Source organism: Natator depressus, chromosome 1 (genome assembly GCF_965152275.1).
Source record: "Natator depressus isolate rNatDep1 chromosome 1, rNatDep2.hap1, whole genome shotgun sequence".
Classification (NCBI taxonomy): Eukaryota; Metazoa; Chordata; order Testudines; family Cheloniidae; genus Natator; species Natator depressus.
In genome coordinates, this window is record NC_134234.1 from 229,525,471 (window position 1) to 229,546,655 (window position 21,185).

Consider the following 21,185-nt stretch of genomic DNA (forward strand, 5'->3'; position numbering starts at 1 on the left):
ATTACAAGTTCAGCCATAGTGTGGCTGTGATGAGCAACCCTTGTTCTTTATCTCACTGGGGATATGGTGCATGCTATACAAGGCACCTGTCTGCAGAAAACAGAGAATGAAATAGCTGTTTACACATCTAGAAAATTCTCCTGAATAATACAGAATCTAAAACAAATAGAATGATTACGTTAGATTTTTCCATTTCGATTGCCCGCATAAGCAAATGAGAACTGAAACTATACAATCATCTAATTTCATAAAAATATACGAGTCTAATCTACACTAATACAGGCAGATTCTCTCAGTCACACCATTGTAATCCAGAGTGGAATTAAATCCAACTTCAGTGGAATTACTTCACATTTACACTAGTGGACCTGAACACAGAATCTGGAACTGATGATGTGGCCCTAAAGGACTGGCCAATGGTCCTCTGGGGTCATTCTAGCAACCAGGGATCGCTGGAGAGCAAAGGAATGCCTGCTAAGCTCTGTTTTCCTTGATCATACCCCATAGGCTGATTGGGGCCAGCTAAGGGTGGTGTAGTTGTGGCTAGGCTGGCCCTGCACTGGAGAATTGCTCATGGGACTGTTACAGTCTCTTTAGTCGCTGCTTTGTTTCAAGCAGCACAAACTCACAATCAGATTTCTGAATCAAAAGCTTTTGGCTCGACAGGGGAGCATCATGCACGAGGTGGGAGGCCCTCACAGTTCTAGCTTCCCTCTGCTTACAACAATGATGGGGAAAATGTCAGTAACTTTACACTTGGGATCACATGTTGCTTTATAAAATTCCTGATGTTAAGGTTTATTCCCAAATGTAGGGAACTTGGGCCAAATTCATCTCTGGTATACATCTATTGACATCAATGGGCTTACATCAGCCTATGCATTTGTGTCCTTTATGTTTGTATTCATTTGTTGTACCTTGTTAAGAATACAGATATGAGGCATCTTCTCCTGCAAAAAGTACATGAGAAAGAAAGAAGAGGCATTTTCTCCTGCAATCTGTTCCTTTGTATATTCAAATGGGAATCAGAGTGTAGCCTTGCCCTATCCCCCCATGTCTTCTGAAACCTGATCCTGCCTCTTTCATCATTTAACCCTTCTTCCTCACAGTACCTCTAGATTAGGGCTAAGCAAGGTTCTCTTTGGAGCTCATTAAAACCAATGCTTGTTTTTTTTACATTGAGTGCTAGTACAGGTAACATGAGGCTCCCTCTCCTTCTGCAGGAGCTGAGCATGCCTCCTTGTTCCCAGGCTCTGCTAGACTGTTGCTTCACCTCTGCATTATAATATAGATATCATTTATGGTACAACATTGGTTCTTTCCCACCTGTCTCAGATACTGTGCTTCAAGCTGAAGGAAAATATGTTCCTTCCAAGAAACACTGATCAAAAGTGAGAGCTTAAATTCCATTAAAAAAAAATCCAATTGGCCTGAAACAGGAAAACTATGTGCTGTACTTTGGAAAAGGAAAAAAAGTGACATGCCCTTTAAAGGTATATTGTCTCATCCAAAGACTAAACATTAGAAAGCCCTGGAGAGTCTTTATCACTGGACAAATCACTTGTTTGACCTTAATAGTCTACTACTAAAAGACAACAGCAAGAATATCCTCTAAAGACCTGCCTATGTGTATCATTTAATGAGTGTTCGCTAGATCAGCCCCTTATGTTTCTCATCTGGCTTTTGGGCCAGGCTGACCTTTTTACAGCCAAAGACACCCTCATTAAGACAGCGGATCTCTTAGTAAATGTTACGGCTTGTCAGGAAGAGCTTTAATGCACGGTAAGTGTCTGTGAAACAGTCGTGTAACGGCCTCGCACAATTTCCTGCATCAGTACCCTTTAAATGTCAACCTGCCTGAAGGAATGATCTGTAGAATTCTATTAGCCTCCACCATTAAGTATATTTGCAGAGATTAATAATACGACTTCAGAGAGGTGATATTAATACATAAAAGGTATTCTCAGAGTTAAAAACAGACATATTTCTCTATCACCATAGAAATGAATGGGATTTCAGAAGATAAATATATATCAATACAAAAATATTTACGTTGCTACTCAGAAATTCTGTGATGTAGAGAGCATGGCTTTGATTTGAGAACACAGGAAAGGTAGGGAATTAAAATAAAAGGTTTGCATTTTACTATTTTCCTTTTACAGACTCATACGGCAGAAGAGCTAATCTTAAATTTAATTTTTGCAAAAAAGATTATGGTTAAAGATGCACAGTTCTCTGTATCAAGGAAGTACAGACCATAGATTGGGACACTTCATTCATTTTTAGCATGCTATCTAGCTGCTGGCTTATTTTACAGCAATATGACAAGCGACCTGACTTGTATGAGGATATCACTGCACTTTTTAGTTCATGTTTAACTCTAAGTAGTAGTAAAGATGTTCATACAGAACAGCCACTATTTTGCAGGATACTAAATTCTGAGCTACCAGAGCTAACTAGTCTTTTAGGGTGGGATTTCTAAAAGCGCTTTGGCATGATTTATGCAGGATGAATCCGTGATGCATAAACCAATCTCAAAATCAATTTCTCTTTCTATCCACATTTGTAAAGCACAGATCACACCCCGTATCTGCGGTTGCTAAACAGCAAGTATATCCGAGGACCGTAATAAAATTCTACTTATGTTTTCCATTTTGTGCTGTCATGTGATATCATGAAGTTGACAGATAGGAACATTAAATAAAAACCATTCGACACTCTACCAAAACTTCAAGAAAGAAATATTTTGAATAGGTCTTTTAATTAGTCAAAAAATTGAGAAAAAATTCTAGCTGCCAATAAGACTGAACCCGAAAAACTTGAGAGCGTACGGATTTCTGTTTGACTTATAAGGGAGCAGGGGCAGGTTGGAGGAAGGCAAAATGAGCATTATAATAGGAACCCAGTTGTAACGTCAACGACGCAGAGATTACTGTAATATACCATTTTTTCTACTCCCTTATCCTGGTAAAAAGTGCTTAAGTGTCAGCAGCTTAAGTGTCAGCTCTAAGACTAGCCCCCGGCTACGTGGGTGCTGTAGCCACTCTCTCAACCAACTTGCTCTATATCTCTCCATCTTAGTTGCTTCATCGGCACGTAAAGGGGGAGATTTTCCAAAGGCATTGACTTTCAGGGGGAGCTGGGTACCTAACTGACCTTTGTAAATATCCTCAAACTGCTAATAATAAGGCTAAGAGCTTCTGATGGCAAGTGCTACAGCAGTGCAATGTATTGTTATTGCCATTTATTTATCAGTCAGTGGATTGGATTGGGCTGTTGATTAACCCAGGAGTTTGAAGGTTTCCAGTTTTCCTCAGGATAGGCCTGATCCAACTGATGTCAATGGAAAGACTCCTGATTTCACTGGGTTTGGAATCAGACCCTATACACCTAAGGACAGGACTAATACAATTTATTATGCTTTGAAATTGTGGCAGAGCACTTCTGTGTGGGCCCACCCCATGAGAGTATTCAAGAGGGAATAACTCTGCATTGGTAGAGTCAACAGGCACCAAAGCCAGAAGCTGCATGGTTTAATGAGACATTTTACCTTCATTGAAAAGTTAGCTAGAAATGCCAGGGAGAGGAAACAGATGACAGACTCTTACCTGGTCAAGTTTGTTGTAGAAATCTATACTTGCTGCACACAGGTACCTCCCGAGCAGCGTGGCATGGGTAGTAAAGACTGTGGCAACAGGAAGTTTCCTAAATCGAGAGAGGATTAGCCCAGCGCCTGCCTGCCATTCATGAAAGTGAGCAATCAAGTTGGGCTTGTCATCAAACTGACTGGAGAGCTGAAAACAATGTTAAAGGACACTTGTGAAGTGCACTGCCTCCTGCTTATCACCCCATTCTCAGCAGCTCCCCAAGTGTCCGCTTACTTCTGAATGAAAAAATCCTACAGCATTCTACTTGACCACAGCCCTGACCAGTCGGTGGAGTTGGCTGGCTGTGAAGGGAAGAACATGCTGCATCATGTCCCCCAGTGGCACGCTCCCCCAGGGAGCTCCGAGAGAAACAATCTTATCGTTCTTTATATTTTCTCTTTTTCTATTTGAACCCCAGTTTAAGAAAACCACGAGTGACTCAGTGTTAATTGTTTGAGGGAAGATAGAATCTGGCAGCTTCAGGAAGTAAATTGCCCTTGGCTTTCTGTGTGGAGGCAAGGACAGTTTGTGAGTAAACACCTAGTTGCTGGTCATTGGTAGGGAGAGAGTGAGATCACTACAGTAAGAACTCAGAGACCCAAGAAGAAACATAGGGTAGAAATTACATTAAAGTAACACCCCATGCCAGACGTGGCTTTCCATGGAAAGAATGCAGTTGAACTGACCAATCTTTGAAATCAGAGATATGCTACAGCCATGAATTTGGATCCAGACCAGGAGTGAAATTTCTTATCGCTGGAGGGGAAGGTTTCAGATCTGTGATTTTGGGGAGTTACTGAGATTCCAAATTTGATTTGGATTCATAACAGATCCAGGTTTGAAGTCACTATTGTTCTAGATTTTAAACCCATACCTCTTTAAAGAACCAGGCAGTTAATGATCCAAAGATCAGTGCATCGTTGGCCTCTCTGTCACTAAAAGGGATTCCTATGTTGCATGCATCCCAGAATTCTCCTTTCCATCTGTCCAGATTCCAGGCTGCTGATCCTATGTCAAAGAGCATAACATATGGGCTGCCTTCTATCAGCCATCTTCCAAAAAATACCTGTTAATTAGAGGCAGAGGTGTTAGCAGAAAAGGCCAATTTCTCAAGGAGTGTCCTAAACTGAGCCAGCAAATTTTGCATAGAAACCAAATTTCATGTGCAGAAGCACAAGCATTTGGGAATGACGTGGGCATTCCTGTGTGCACAAGATGGATATTTGGGGTTTCTCTTGGCAATGTCCGGAGGAAAGCTAGTCCAAAACCAGGGGGAAAAAAAATCCAAGAACAATTTGTCAAGGTTTATTTTTACTGAAATTTGAAAGATTTTAAGCCACTCTATAGTGGGTTGAAAAAATGGGAAGAGAGATTAGAAAAAATGATTTTTCAATCAAAATATTTGTCATTGTTCAAAGTGACAAAACTTTCAACCAGCGCTAGTGATGATCACGTTTACTGACTTAAATGAGAAGTGTAGGCACTTGGCAGGATTGGACCCTGGGAACCGTAACTGCCCACTTCTTACACATAACCTAATGGGCATTTGAGGTGCAATGTAAGGGTGCAAAATATCTACGTCCAATTTAGGTGGCTTGCTTGAAAATCTGGACCATGGGATCCTTAGAACCTGATTTTCATTTACTCTAAGGCCTCTTCTACACAATCAAACTTAAGTTACACTGGGATAGCTAAGGCTTTCAACCCTCACTGAGGGCATGGCTACACTGGAAACTTCAAAGCGCTGTTGCGGGAACGCTCCCATGGCAGTGCTTTGAAGTGCGAGTGTGATAATCCACCTCCACGAGGGGATTGGCTCCCAGCACTCGGAGCCTGTCTACACTAGCGCTTTTAAAGCGCTCAGACTTGCTGCGCTCATGGGGTGATTTTTCACACCCTTGAACCAGCAAGTTAGAGCACTATAAATCGTAAGTGTAGACAAGCCCTAAGTGTGCATGCAGTTATAGTGATATAAAGATGCATTATACCATCATAGCTATTTCTGTACAGGAAGGAGAATAAGATATACCTGCCTAAGGCATCTTTATACTGGTATAACTGTGTCCGTTTTAGTTTAAAAAAATTACCCCTCTAACCGAAACAGTTACACCAGTACAAAAACTGTGTAGAGCAGGCCTTAAAGCCTGATCCTCATTAACTCTAAGGGCTTGGCTACACTTGCAAGTTAGAGCTCATTAAATCAGCCCCGGGCGCCCTAACTCCGAGGTGTCCACACTGGCAAGGCACTTAGAGCGCCTGGACTCTGCAGCTGGAGTGCTCCTGGTAATCCACCTCCATGAGAAGCATAAAGCTTGCTGTGCCCTGGCTGAAACGCACGGATGTCAGTGTGGACAACGTGTTGCATTAGTGCGCTGTGATTGGCCTCCGGAAACGTCCCATAATCCCCTGAAGTCAAGTGGCCACTCTTGTCATTGTTTTGAACTCAGCTGTAGGAATGCAGATATGCCCTTTCAAAGCTCTGTTTCTGACAGCCGGCTGCTTATCTGCTCCGGGACAAAGCAAACCATTACTGTGGAATGCTGCTGCTGTGAGTCTGTGTGTGTGTGGGGGGAAGTCTGCTGCTGTCTGAATTTATAAGACAGCATGCTGAAATACTCTCTGCTCCTCAAAACACACTGTCTCTCCCCCCACATACACACTCCCTGTCACACTCCACACACCCCCATTTGAAAAGCATACTGCAGCCACTTGCATGCTGGGATAGCTACCACAATGCACTGCTCTTTGTGGCACTGCAAGAGCTGCTAATGTGGCCACACCAGTGCGCTTGAATCTGGCAGTGTAAACACACTGCAGTGTTTTCCCTACTGTGCTCTCCGAGGGCTGGTTTAACTCCCAGCACTCTACACCTGCAAGTGTAGCCATGCCCTAAGGCCCCATTGCACCACTCGGACAGTGCAAAGGGGCCTCAAAGTGAGTCTAAATGTAATTTATGCCTACTTTAAGACCTTACTGTAAATGAGGATCAGGCCCTTACAGTGTCATTTCATTACATAAATGCTTGAGTGCCCTGATCAGTTTGTGACACAACCGTGGAGCCTAGATGCATACATTAATGGGATACACACAAATACTGGAAACTACAATTTCATTATAAAAGACAAAAACTAAATTTGACGTAACAGGAACACATTCGTCAGTATCGTCTGTTTTGTGCTACTCCAGCAAAACAAAGAAGAGGTAAACCTAGCATAACTGGCTGGTTAAACTGGTGTTTATGGCCATTTTGCATTTCAAGAACAGGTCAAAGTATCTGACTGGAGAATAGAAGTGAATCTGGCCTAAAAGTCTGTAGTTATGGTCCATTCAAAAGAGAGTTTGCTAGATGGCAGAGACATGTCTTTGTAATCAGTAGTAGGTTCATATTTATAAACCTTGGTAAATAATTAGCTTTATGAAAAGTTACACTAAAACCTGAAGCAGCCACTAAATTGGGAACATCACTCTGTACTACTGTCTGAGGATTACCAAATTCCTTACAAATATCAATGTGTTATAGCCTGGTTCCACTCTGAAAGATAGGCTTTGCAAAAAAATGGCATCAAGGGACTCCAAGTCTATTGACTCTTGATGCTTTCCAGGTAGGTGTGCACAGTTTACAAATCAAGAAATTATTTTCCCACAGCTGATAGCCCTGCATACTCCACCTGGAATCTGAGATGCAAACTTTCTCTCTTGGGCATCAGCACCAATAATAAAGATTGTATAGGCCACATTAGACCTTCTCCTATTCTTGTGTAACTCCCTTGTTGTCAGTGGGCTTCCACAAGTGTAACTGTTTGGAATTTAGTAAACAATTCTGCTGATGATGCACGGAAGGAAAAGAATCTACACCACCTCTGTGAAAGAAGTGAAGCATTACGGTCTCCATTTTACAGCTAGGGAAACAGACACAGAGCTACTACGAGATGTGACAGAGATCACGCAGGACATGTTTATCTGAACTGGGAATTGAACTCAGATTCACCAGGTCCCAGCTTTGTACATTGACCACAAAATTCTTTTCCCTTCCCTTTTTTGGGAATAAGAATTAACGCAACACCTATGATAAGCACGATACTAAAATGAGGGGACCGCACACTATTTCCAGAGCTAAACTGGCCTTAGAAAGCAGGTTCTTGGTCAGCAGATAACTTTTTTGACCCCACTGTGGTTCAGCTATATCTAGCTTTCAAACCTACCGGAGTGCTAGACAAGTGAAACCACAGTATGGTGAAATGCTATTCCCTTTCAGAGTTTATTCAGCAGCAAGAGAAGGCCAAATGCAATATAAGAGAATTGCACAACAGTTCAGTCAACCTAAGGTCAAATTATGTCTACTGAAATCTCACTGTATTTAGGGACTGGCAAAGTAAGTCATTAATCCAATTAAGTAGACTTGCAGATAAATGACTCTTAAAACATGTAATTGGATAAACTGGTTCTCTCTCAAAAATAACCTTTAATGAATTGACTTTGCTACTCTAACGCTGAGTTAACGGTTCTGAGCCTTTCCTATTGGGACGCTGACCAGGACTACAGAGTCAAGTGGAACAGCAAGAGCATTAACCAAAATTGTAATCTCCTCAGCATCAGTTTAGTTGCCATAGGGAGCAGTGGCAGATCTCATTTACCTGACACCCTTGGCCTTTCAAGGTGTCCACTGCCTTTTTAATTGCCGGGTTCGGAGGCTCGCACACCTCTACCTGAGTCTTCACATTGTGCTCAAAGTAGGGACCAATCAGAAAATAATTTTCACCCCATTCGTCAATTGTAATTTTGGCTTTTGTCTGGATCACAGTGTAGATGCCACCAACTGTAAAAGAAAATAATAAAAGAGTATCATGTTGAGACGGGCATAAGGTACAAAATTCAGATTCAGGTTCAAACCTGCCTGGTGGTATGGGTCAGGTCCACCTCCAGTTTAGTTACTTTTCATATTCACAATTCTGGGTGAAATCTTGGCCCTCGTGAAGTAAATGGGGGGGTTTGCCATTAACTTCAATAAGCTCAGAATTTCATCTCCTGTATTTAAAAATGGGATGTTCTCACATCCAGTCCTCATGTGGTAATTAAATGTTAATCCCATAGCACTTTGCCTAAGAGTAGGAGCGTTAGCTAAATATCCTAACTAAATATCAGTTGAGTCATCATAGGTCACCTCCCGAAAGTTCTTCTATGTGGACACAGTATACTTTCCACCCTCAACTGTTGTTATCATCTGTTACACAACAGCCGCTTACTATTCTATTCTATCTGGTTTTTTAGGCCATGCCCACTAATGTGGAATCAGTGCATTGTGTTATTCTCATCCTTACGTCTGGCTGTCCCCTACCTGTGTAAAGCACACAACAAAAATCTTGGATCTGCACATCCCTGGAAAGTTTAGATTGGGGAATTCAAACACTGGCTCAGGGCCATTCCTATATTTTCTATTGCCTAATCTAGTGGTTGCATATAGGGTATACCTAAGCTTTTTGTTTTGGCAGTTGTCATTTTTAAAGCTAATTCCTTGCGATGTGGATGCCTGCACAGGGGGAACTGAACTGACAAACCCCAATTTATTACACACAAGCCACTAGAAAGCATCAGGCAGTAATGACTTTCAGCTGCTATTGACCTGAGCTGGATTTGAAATAATGTCTTTTTCTTTAAAGGCACTGTATTTCATCACTAACACAAAAAAGCCGCTAATGCTTTAATTTTTATAACATCTTCCACCGATATTAATGTCTTCAACATCTTTCACTGGTATGTTATACATTATATACACAAACAACAAGTAAAACAGAATACCACATTAGCAAGTAAATAATTAAGTTAACAGATAACTAGAACGAAAGAACAGTGAGACAGGAGTGCAGATCTTTTATGGGAGGGAAATCCACCAGACCAGGGACCAAGATGAACAGAAGCATAGTCTTTAGATGCAGCAAAAGGAAAGGAAGGTGGAAGAATAAATAAATCCAAGTCTAGGTATAAAACTACATGCCAGAGACCCGATTCACTACTGCATCAGTCCAGTTTTACACTAGCTTAGCTCCACTGAGTTAAACTGAAGAAATTCAACAGTGAATAAAGCCCAAGGGGCATACCCAGGAACCATATTTAACATATACAAGGGAGAAGAAGATCAGAGAGGTTTAAATAATTGCAACAAAATTAACCTAATAGCCACTATATGATTTGAACTGCCCCAAATGCAGAAGCCAAATGAGCTACTAGAATTGTATTGTAATGCCCCCACTGTGTCATGAATTATTTGCTAAGACTATAGATGTTATATAAGGGCCCAATGCTATGATTCTTTGTAGATACTAAGGGCCAGATTTTAAAAGGTATTTTACAAATCTGACCCTTCATTTACCATGAACCCAGTGGAAGCTGACGTTGCTCAGCACTTTGGAGGATTAGGGCCATGATTAATTAAAATGGATCAGCTGACATCTGCAGCAAACCTCTTGCCAAATCTGATTTCCCTTCGGTACCGTGGAATTTAACATTTTTAAAAATTGTGCCCCTATAGAATGCTGATGTACATATAAACAAGCCTCTGGGCATGCAAATCAATTAAATGGAAACGTTCAGACTGGAAATAAGGTGTACAGTGAAGGTAATAACAGTTTTTATCAGTGAAGGTAATTAACCACTGCAACAGTTTACCAAGGGTACAGTGATTCTCTATCACTTGCAAATGTTAAATCAGCATTGGATGTTTTTCTAAAAGTTATGCTCTAGGAATTATTTTGGGGAAGTTCTGTGGCCTGGTTTATACAGGAGATCAGACTAGATGGTCACAGTGATCCCTTCTGGCCTGGGAATCTATGAATGTATGAAAAAGTATAGATACAATTATCTAGTTTGCATTTATAAGTTATGTACACACTTAAAAGTTAGCCCCTACATTAAAATCCTGTTCTTTAAAAATAGCCCACCTTCTGAGGAGCGCAAACAAGAAAACATCTGAAAGACTGAAGATCCATAGAGTTAAAAATAAAGCAACAACATGTTATTGTGCTTATCAGCCATAGCATTTCGGTCTTACAATAAAAACAATGCTGCTAAAATTCCATAAAATAAATATGAACCATTAAAATTGATCATAATGCAACAAAAGAAGAGTCTTTGCTCCATGTTTAAAAATGTCAGCAGCAAATCTATAGCTCAGATGGTGAAGCTACAGAAATAAAGATAAAGCCAGCCCCAGTTCTTCCCTTACAGGTCATTAGGACCAGAAACCCAAGAAGCTGGCCTGTAGTCAGCAGTCGATATGATGATTGTTTAATCTGGATCAGGATTTAGGCAGATCCTGTGTGGTGACACAGTCTGCAAGCTTAGAGAGAGAGAGAGAGCGTGTATCTGAGTAACTTGTCTAAACACAGGAGTTGCATCTCTTTAACTACACTGATATAGTTAAAGCAATGCAAACCCCAACTGTAGATTCAGTTATACTGTTATAAATATACTTATGTTGATATCCTTATTCCTGTAAGGGAATAGGAATAAATTATACTGATCTAAGGCAACTTTATCTGTCCTCTGGTGTCCGTGCCTTGTCGTGGTGGGACAGCTTGTGTGCTCTAACAACCCCCAGAGTCTGTGTCAGCGGGGGCTTTGTTCCTGACAGGTTCAACCATGGTGGATTGGTCTGTGGGGGAGGGGCCAGACAAAACTGACACCCTGGTCCTCCAGGTTGGGGGTTAGGCACAGGACTAACAACCCTGTCCCGTAAAAAAACAAAAATGTGTTAAGGAAACAGCGATGGAGAAATCGACCATTAGGGTGTGTGATGGCCTTCAGGAGTCAATGACCCATATGACTGCCAGTGGTGAAAGCTGAAAGGAGCACTTCAGTCTTCATGCCAGTGGCTTCAACACCAAGACAAAAACCAAACGTGGTTTTTGGAATGTATGGACAATGTACGAAACAGGGAAGCTAGCTCGGGTCACAGCAGAGATGAGACGCTACAGCTTACATATCCTGGGTGTCAGCAAGAGCAGATGGACGGGACCACGAAGATTAACAGCAGCCTCACGAGAAACTTTGCTGTATTCTGGATGGGATGATGGACAACACCATGAGGGTGTTGCCACCCTTTTGCCATCCCCAGAGTAGCAATAAGATGGACACCTGAAGGCAAGTGAAAATGAGGCTGCCTGAAAACAACATTACAAAGAGCTGTGGAAGCTGAGCTGAAAGACCTGGGGCACAGCTGGGAAACCATTGAAAGACTTGCCAGAAACAGACAGGAGTGGAGGAGCTTTGTCGCTGTCCTAAATGCAGGAGTTGTAATGGGAACATCATGATAATGATGAGGATGAAGGCATCTTTATACCAGTTTAACTGGCTCTATTCTAGGAGTTGTATTGGTATAACTATTTAATTTAAAAGATTGTACATGTAACCAAAATAGTTACACCAGTGCAAAACCTTTGTGTAGACTAGTTCTGAAGCAGTGACCCAACTGCCATTGACTTTAGTGGTGCAAGACCGAGCCCTGATTATCCAGCAGCCTCAACAAAGAAGCTGTTTTCAGTTTACTACACTTGAGTCCTGTCTCTTCTCTGTGGCAAAGGACCCAGTCTTAGGATCAGCAAGATACTTTGCGAAGCAACCACTTAAAGGTCTACAGGGAGACATTTTCAAAGGTAGCAATGGCACTGATGCACCCAATGCACACTGAAAGGGGCTGCCATTTCTGCCTGTCTCCTTAAACTCAAGGAATCCAACAATAAGCAGCCAGTTAGGGAATGGAGCCGAGGGTAGGTTGCATCCTCTGGCTGCCAACTCCAATCACATTTCTGCTGATGCATTCTGCACTAGCTGCAGGTGATGGATCAGCTCCTTATGGAGCCCAGTACAGAGTTTGTTGCCATAATCCCGATGCAACGTCACCAAAGTATGTATCACGGTTACCAGGTCGGTGTGCATTGTTCCTAAAATGATAAAACCGGCTTTGACCATATTAGCATGTGAAAGACTGAAACAAGGCTGGGAAGATGAACAAGGGGGAAAGGGGGCTGATCACAGTGCGCACCTCATTCTGTGCTATGCTACATCATATCAGTCTGTCTGATTGTAGGGCAAGTACAATTGCAATGCATTGTTTTACTACCTTTGTTACAATAAGGATTGAGAACTTTAAAATCAAAACCTTAATTTTTTTTAAAAAAAAAAATGCAGTAAATTCTGCAGAAAACTTGCCACGAAACCTGTGGAGTATCTGGCCCCAGCCATTTCAGTTGTCCCTCTGTTACCATGTGACTTGTGAAGCAGATGTCTCTGTATACATGTGTAAGAGAACTGGGCATGGGAAGTTGGTACGTGCAATTGTATGAACATAGAAGGTGATGGACATGCCTCAAAGAAAAAAAGACAGGAGGGGAAGAGTTGACCAGAGGCTGGAGTAATTTATTACACATGGAAATTCCAGTTTATACCCTAAAGAGACGTCATACAAAGTTTCTTTCAAAAAGCATGGTTAGCTACTTTGAATTCATTGAGACTACTGTGCAAGTAAGCAGTCCATTACTCACTCTATTGACTGCAGAATCCCATCCAAAGTGAAAAATGGTTGGAAAAAAAAAATCAGTCTTTAATCAGTTTCAGCATTCCAATGAGCCTGTTGATTCTTCTCTAATATGGAGTTTTAGGGTATCAATTAAAACTCCTGCCCAATCAAATGAAACGTAACAGAGCACCCCATGATTTTCTTGAGACGTTTATACATGCTTCTGGCAGCAACATATGAAATCCTATTTTCAGGGGCCGGCTTTATAAAAAACAATGAAATGAGAGATGGGCACGAATTTTGCAAAATTTGGATCTCAATCTCAAATTCCCCCAAAATTCAAAGATGTTTAGATCTGACAGTTTTGGTCTGGCCTATTATAGAGATGGCACATTAGCTGCAAATTTTGGATACATGTCTGGTTTTGGATTCTGACATCCACTGAAGCTTAGTGTTATTCAGAACTAGATCTGAACTTTGTGGTTTGAGGCAGTCTCTAGTTTAAGAGGCCACATATTTTAGCCCTAAAGTTACTAGGGCATGTGTAGACTGATGTACAAAGTTCATATTTATGCCTAGCATACACTAAAATCAGCATCCCACCATTCTACTGAGAACATTTTGTTATGCAAATTGATATTAGTCTAACAGACCTCCCACTGACACTGGCAACTTAGGGCCAAGTTTACTAGTCTATTGATGTGATACACCTCTTTGTGTTTTGATATTAACCTTCACCAAATAACAATGGGGCGTAGGCTGGAATTTACTTTCTTCCTTATTTTACTCTCCCTTCTCTTCCTTTTTTCTGTTCCTTCATTTGTTTTCTCTATTTCTTTCTAAATAACTAGTGTATCATCTGTCTGTTTCTATGCATGCTTCAGAGCAAGTCAAAAAACATGCCAAGAAAAATTTCCAAGAAACAAAAATAAAGTTTTTCCATTCAAAATTATTCAGTTTTGACCAAAAATTTTGAAATTTCATTTCAGTGGGGAAAAAACCTCTCACTTTTGTTTTTGCTGTTTTAAAAAAAAAAAAATCCCCACCTTTTCCAAATAGAATAATAAGAGGGGAAAATAAATAAGTGTGTGTGTTGGTGGGGGGGGGGGGGGGAAGGAACAACCTCTTTCTCACTTATTTTCCTATGGGGGGGGGGTTTCCCACTAAAACAAAAAAGTTTGAAATATTTTGTTTAGAAACTTTAAAAAACAAAGATGAAAAGGATTAAAACTGATTTGTAAGAAAATGTTTATTTTGTTGAAGACATTTTTGTGCAACAAATTTTGCTGAAAGTTTTTGACCAGTTTTAGTTTTTCTCCCTCCAGTCTAAATTTCCCTTCTTCCTCCATGTTGTGCTCTTCCCATTCTATTTTTAAACACCTAGGAATTACTCAGATACTATAGTGGTGGGGCTCATACATACCTAAATAAATAGGTACATCAATTACACGCACACTATGTACCCACAACTCATTCACTTGACTCCCTCACCCCAAAAAAACACTAATACAACTCCCATCCCCAAAGGTGAGAGGGAAGAAGGAGCTACAGAGGAACAGCTGGTGGAGGGGATGGAGCCAGAGAGATGGGAAGAAATGGTACACAGGGAAATGGAGGTAGAGACTGAAGCTGGTGTGTAGATGGGGAATGAATTCTTCTCCAGGCAGCTTTGCTTTTTCAGATTAAAAGAACACTGTTCCAGGAGCACTGTAATGGGCCTGAACACTGAGCGAATGGGTTTATAATTTAGGTAGTGATAAGAACTGGTCACCTGCCTAGAGTATTTTTTGTTGTTGTTGTTGAGCATTGTACCACTTTAGATCTTTCTTTGTTTAGAAGACAGACTGAATAATACAGACAATATGCGAAAAGAGATGCTAATATACATATTAATCAAACATCTCAATATAGTTATCAACTTCATAAAGTGACTAAAAACTCTATCAAAGCAATGGAAACCTCACTAATCCAGGCTAATGACTATGGCAAGTAACAATATTAGTGCGTAAGAGACAAATTCTCATCCTTCCTGAACAGCTTGAGCAAATTGACTTTTGCCAGGGACATACAAGGAGGTTTAAAGGGATGAGGCAAGGACAACGAGGAACTGTGTAGCCTCTCCACGGATGCTGCTGCAGCCTTTATTAGTGGCCTGTAACATCCATCTATTATACATTTCCACATGTGTACCACTGTATAAGGTGGGTGCACAACTGGTTGGGAAAAGATTCCTCAGAGAGTAGTTATGAATGGTTGGTTCACAGTCAAGCTGGAAGAGCATATCAAGTGGGGTTCCACAGGGATCTGTCTTGGGTCTGGTTCTATTTAATAATTTCATAAATGATTTGGATAGTGGCTTAGAGAGTAGACTTATAAAGTTTGTGGAGGATAGCAAGCTGGGAGGGGTTGCAAACTCTTTGGAGGACAGGATTAGAATTCAAATTGGTCATGACAAACTGGAGAAATGGTCTGAAATAAATAAGGTGAAATTGCATAAGGATAAATGCAAAGTAGGACACTTAGGAAGGAATGTCCAACTGCACAAATACAAAATGGGAAATGACTGCCTAGGGAAGAGTACTGCATAAGAGGATCTGGCCAGGGGTTATTGTTGATCAAAACTAAATGAGTCAATAATGCGATACTGTTGCAAAACAAGCAATCATTCTGGGTTATATTAACAGGAGTGTTGTAAGCAAGTAATTCTTCCACTCTACTTAGCACTGGTAAGGCCCAGCTTGAGTACTGTGTCCAGTTCCAGGCACCGCACTTCTGGAAAGATGTGGACATACTGGAGAAAGTCCAGAGGAGAGCAACAACAAACATGAATGATGAAAGATCTAGACAACGAGACTTATGAGGAAAGATTGAAAAAACTGGGGTTGTTTAGTCTGGAGAAGAGAAATCTGAGGGGGGACATGATAGTCTTCAAGTATGTACAGGTTGTTACAAAGAGGAAGGTAATAAATTGTTCTCCTTAACCACTGAGAACAGGATAAGTAGTAATGGGCTTAAAAAACAGAAAGGGAGATTTAAGTTAGAGATCTTAGGAAAAACTTTCTAACTGTAAGGGTAGCTAAGCATTGGAACAAATTACCTAGGGAGGTTGCAGAATCTCCTTCATTGTCTACCTGATTTTAAAAACCTGCAAACACCTGTAATGGATGGTCTAGAAGATAATACTTAGTCCTGCCTCAGTGCAAGGGACTGAACTAAGAGGCCTATCAAGGTCTCTTCCAGTCCTACATGTCTATGATTCTATTGAGGCTTTAGACAATAGATCCATGTGTAGAGTGGCCACAAACTAGAAGGCCCTGTCCTTTCCCTAGCTGGCATCAAAACCCTCCCTCTGTGCTGCTGAGGAGCGAGCACAACGTGGAGTACTGCTTTACAGCATGTAAGATGCATGACTTCCATGGCCTGCCAACCTTGTTTCACTTCCGCAATAGACATGTGCAGTTCTACAGCTTTCCAAGCCAGGCACCTTCTGCAAAAGGGAGCGTTTTGCCCTTAAACAAACGAGCATAATAAAAAAAGCAAGGAAGCTCATGCATTACAAGTTACCCATCCAACTTAGTGAGCAAAATGTATCATTCATTTTAAATTATTCATGATATATGACTTCAAAGGACACTAGTATATATTGTGGTTACATTTGGGTGACTAGTTCTTGTTTACATCAATATTTAGGGAAAAGCTTTGATTAATGCCCAAATTTGCACAGAGTGCTAGAAATGCTTGCTCGGCCACCCTACATGTAATATCTTTGCTTGTCTGGGAGTGAGGGTGTTAAACAGAGAAGATGAAAGACTATTGAGTGATTTCAAATAAATACAAGTGAGCTATAACTCAGCATGAGCAGTAGCAAGGAGAAGAGATATAAAGGGGGGAGGATCAGAAAGCTCTCTTGACTGGAGACACTTTGAACATGTTCCACACTCAGAATATGGAACAATATGCCATGCTGAGACAGAAGATAGTAAAAGGCCATATATACTATCCTGTGGATGCATGGCTCCATGCCAACTAAATGGAGCCAGCAAGAAGGAACACTAGACAGGGAGGAAGTGAGGCTCCTGAGAAGTAATATACTGCCAGAGTGCTGTAAAGGGGGCTTAGCTTAAATGAAAATGAGGCCCAAAGTTAGCCTGGCTTGTCTCAGTCTCCCCGTCTGTCAGGAAGGAACCCAGCAATATTTAAATCTTGGGGAGTGTCAATGTTACCTTGATCGATTGGTCCATCAGCCCTCATAGAGAGGGCACCGATCACAACACGTCGTTCGTGTTGTTTTAGCCATTTCTTCAGCTACCCGCTGGCCAGGCTGTCAGTGGCACCAGACACCCGATAGGCATAGTGCACCGCAGCCCAGAACCCCTGAGCCCAAGCAATCGCCAGCCTCAGCCTCCCAAGTAGCTGGGATTACAGGTGCGTGCTACCATACCCGGTGGGGGTGGGGTCAATGTATTTGCCTTTTCCCCTTTGCCTAAAATTCTGTTCTTTCTCGTGCAAGTCTTTTTCTATGTCCTAATATTTCTTAGGCCCTTTTATCCTTTCCTATGTCTCACTTTCCTATGACTCTAAAGTTCTGCCCACCCTAGCCATGGGAGACTTATAGCACCAGAGATTTCTCTAGGAACTATTGCTGTTTATAAAAGTGAGGTCACCTTATCAGGAAACAGTATCAAAGCACATGACTTAGATGGCCCAAACACACAGGCAAAATATCCACTACTTGAAGGAGCACAAGCTCCAAAGACTTTGCAAAAAACATTTGCTCAAATATATGTATATACATAATAAATAAATAAATATAAATAAATAATAATTAGAACAAGTACTTCAAACCAGGATGGATTTAGGGACAATTTGTAAGAAGGCTCTGATGTAAGGTATAAATTGTTTGCTATGGCTAATTCAATCAGTGCTAAGGTTCAGGTTGACATAAAGTATAAAGTCATTACTTGGTGTAACTGCTTGCACATTCTGTTCAAACTTGTTGAGTTCCAAATAATTTAATTGGACTGGATCAGTAGGGTAAATCTGTGTAGCTTCACTGAGGTCAGCAGAGCTACATCAATGAGAATATGGCCCATTGTGTGCTTTGTAAATGCACAGAAAGAATTTACACTGTGGATTTAAATTATACATTATATAGAACCCTTTGATTTAGCCAGATTTCTGCTGCCATCTACCTGCCAATTGCTTTCCATGCACATTAGTAAAAATAAGTGTTATATTTGCAGAATACTCCAGGTAGAATTCAGAGTAGCAGCCATGTTAGTCTGTATCCGCAAAAAGAAAAGGAGTACTTGTGGCACCTTAGAGACTAACCAATTTATTTGAGCATAGTTAGTCTCTAAGGTGCCACAAGTACTCCTTTTCTTTTTGCAGGTAGAATGTTAACCTTAAGACTATCTGTTCCTCTCTCTTACATTTGTCTTTTAGGGTTCAGATGTTACAGATTACAATCTATTCCTCAACTAATCTTCTCTTTATTTATCCCCACAGGCAGCAAGATACACAATGTCAATCATTGACTAGTAGTAACTCATTTATGCTGCAACATTACTGCCTTTTCCCCTTTGCTGAACTCATGCTGCTTTGTTGAAGTAGGACAGCCCTATTAGCACTTTAAATCTGAAGTTACTCTGGCAGAGAGGTCATATTCGCTAGAGCAATGTGCAGAGTTCAAATATGATCACATGCACCAACCATGAAGGCTCTCATGCAATGTCTGCCTTTAGACATGCTTGTAAATATTTGGCTAGATTTTTAACTGGTGTCAACTGATGCAGCCCCACTGACTTCTCGGTTCTACTCCTGATTTCAGTGGAGCTATGTCGATTTACACTAGTTGAGAATATGACCTTTCATTCCGCAAGGGAAGGCTGAAGAAAATCACTGCACTTGAATGTGTTTACTGTCTTACAAATACTTATTTTCACGCTTTGCATTCACAAAGATTTTGCATCAGTTAAAAATCAGTCTCACAGACATATACAGCACAGCAATACAAACACAGTAACACTTACACACTCACCCATATTTTTGTGACTGGTGCACAAAAGTCTGTACATGGACAAATATACATACATGGTTTACACACCTGCATTCTGAATAAGCACACAGATATAGCACATATACAATCACATGTGCTTCCATGCTCACACATGTACACAGAATGACACACTTCTTTTGATACAATTTCCTAAACTCTCTTCCTAAATAAAACATCTAGCTGCATTTATGAAACATTCATTTCCACAGTTCCCACTTAATAACATTTGTATCCATTCCCTCCCCACACAAACACATTATACATACACACACACACACAACCCCAAAAACAATCATATTAACACATAAAGTGCTGTACAGACCTTTATTGGTAACTTCCCAAGCGACTTCAAAGAGCAATAAATCCTCCATTGGCAGGTCTTCATCCTCCCACTGAGGAAGCCCATTAAGAGAGGTCACAGACAGTGATCTAACCAGAGGCATTTTGCTTCAGCGTTTAGCTCTTACAATGCAGGCTGCAACCTTTATTAAATTTATAGTTATTATTGTTTCTCTCTTTGGTTTTGATTGGCAAAATCTGCCTGAGAGCTAGGCTTGGCAGAGCCAATTTACTCCACTAGCTGGGAGCTAATGGGTTTAAACTGTCTGACTATGAGTATTAAACTAGCTCAGTGAAATCCCATGGACTTGGTAGGCAGCTGTTGGCAGAGACAGGAATTCAAAGCTGATCCAAGCAGGTCTTGGCTGTTCTGGGGGCAGGCCTCTCTCTCAGAGGGAGGCAAAAATTAGCATCAGGTTTCTCAGCCACAGCTTTCAATATCCGCCAGACTCAGGAATAAGTGAAACTCATCAGCACTTCCCTGAGTAAACTCCCCTAGGGAAGACCTATAAATTTGCCACCTGAGTTGAGCCCTGCCCCTTATGGCTCCCATCAAGACCCACCCCTTCATGTTACACTCACTGATCTCTGTCTATCGTGCACCTGACCAACGTGATATCTAGGCACTTTCATGGATTTGGTTTCAGGGCTTTCAAATTTAAATATTAAATATTTGTCATCACCGCGAAGAAAAGTTCTTGGAGATTTAATTAAGTTTACCAAATCTACCTCCTTCTGTTTCTTTGCTAGCCCTAGTTACCCCTAGTCCCAGACACAGGCTTCTCTCTGCCTCTGCTAGGGTACAACACAAAGTCCAATGAGGTTAATGAACTGGCTTTGGATCAGACCCCTGAGCCTGATTCAATAAAGCACTTAAACACATACTTAACTTTAACAATGTGCTTGAGTGTTTTCCTGAATACAGGTGATTTCCTGAATCAGGGCCCTAATTCCTCCACTGGAGTTTCACTCTAGTTTTCTTACCTCTCAAGGGTCTCTTTTTCTGGCTTCCTTCTGGCATGGTTTTATCTAAGTTCTATAGTAATGATCTGGAAGGAGAACTCCATAAAACCTTCATTAAATTCACAGATATATTAAATGTATGGTTTAGTGGTTTAAAAAAACTAGCCTCTGAGTCAAGGTTCAGGCATCTATTCCACCCTCTCCAATGGTTCACTTTGTGTCTTTGAATAAGTCATTCAATTCCTTTCTCACTCAGTTTCCCTATCTGCAATATAGGGGCGACAAATAATACCTCTCACGGGAGACAGTGAGACTAACTTCAGAATGTTTGTCCAGTATTTTGGAATATTTGCAAGTATTTAAGTACAAATTACATTCAAATAATAATGTTATTACAACTGTGATTATTTAAATAAACCAGGTGTTATTATTAATGCTTATTGTTTATTTATTCGCTGTAAACATGTGTAGGGACAAAAAATAGTCAAAGTCTCAATAAAAAAAAAGGATGTCCAATTTTTCCCCATTTCTCAGCAGGCTATGGAACTGGTCAACGTTTTTAAAAGTGCAAAATGTTGATGAACGTTTTCATCAAAATTTCATAGTTCCATTAAAACGAAGGAGGAGTAATCATGAAAATTCCCTTTTTTCTGTTTTGCAACAAGCT

At 40.9% G+C, this 21,185-nt stretch overlaps 1 protein-coding gene across 1 annotated transcript in view; it reads right to left on the reverse strand.

Annotated features, from left to right (window-relative positions):
• GYS2 (glycogen synthase 2) overlaps positions 1-20,009 on the reverse strand; it is a 69,194-nt gene extending 49,185 nt beyond the window's left edge. The window contains exons 1-4 of the mRNA XM_074937529.1: positions 19,539-20,009; positions 8,282-8,463; positions 4,522-4,713; positions 3,609-3,794 (exon numbers count right to left, since the gene is read on the reverse strand). Coding sequence (XP_074793630.1) covers positions 3,609-3,794; positions 4,522-4,713; positions 8,282-8,463; positions 19,539-19,659 — 681 coding nt within the window. The 5' untranslated portion in view covers positions 19,660-20,009. The remainder of the gene's footprint in view (positions 1-3,608; positions 3,795-4,521; positions 4,714-8,281; positions 8,464-19,538) is intronic.
• Positions 20,010-21,185: the final 1,176 nt, after the last annotated feature.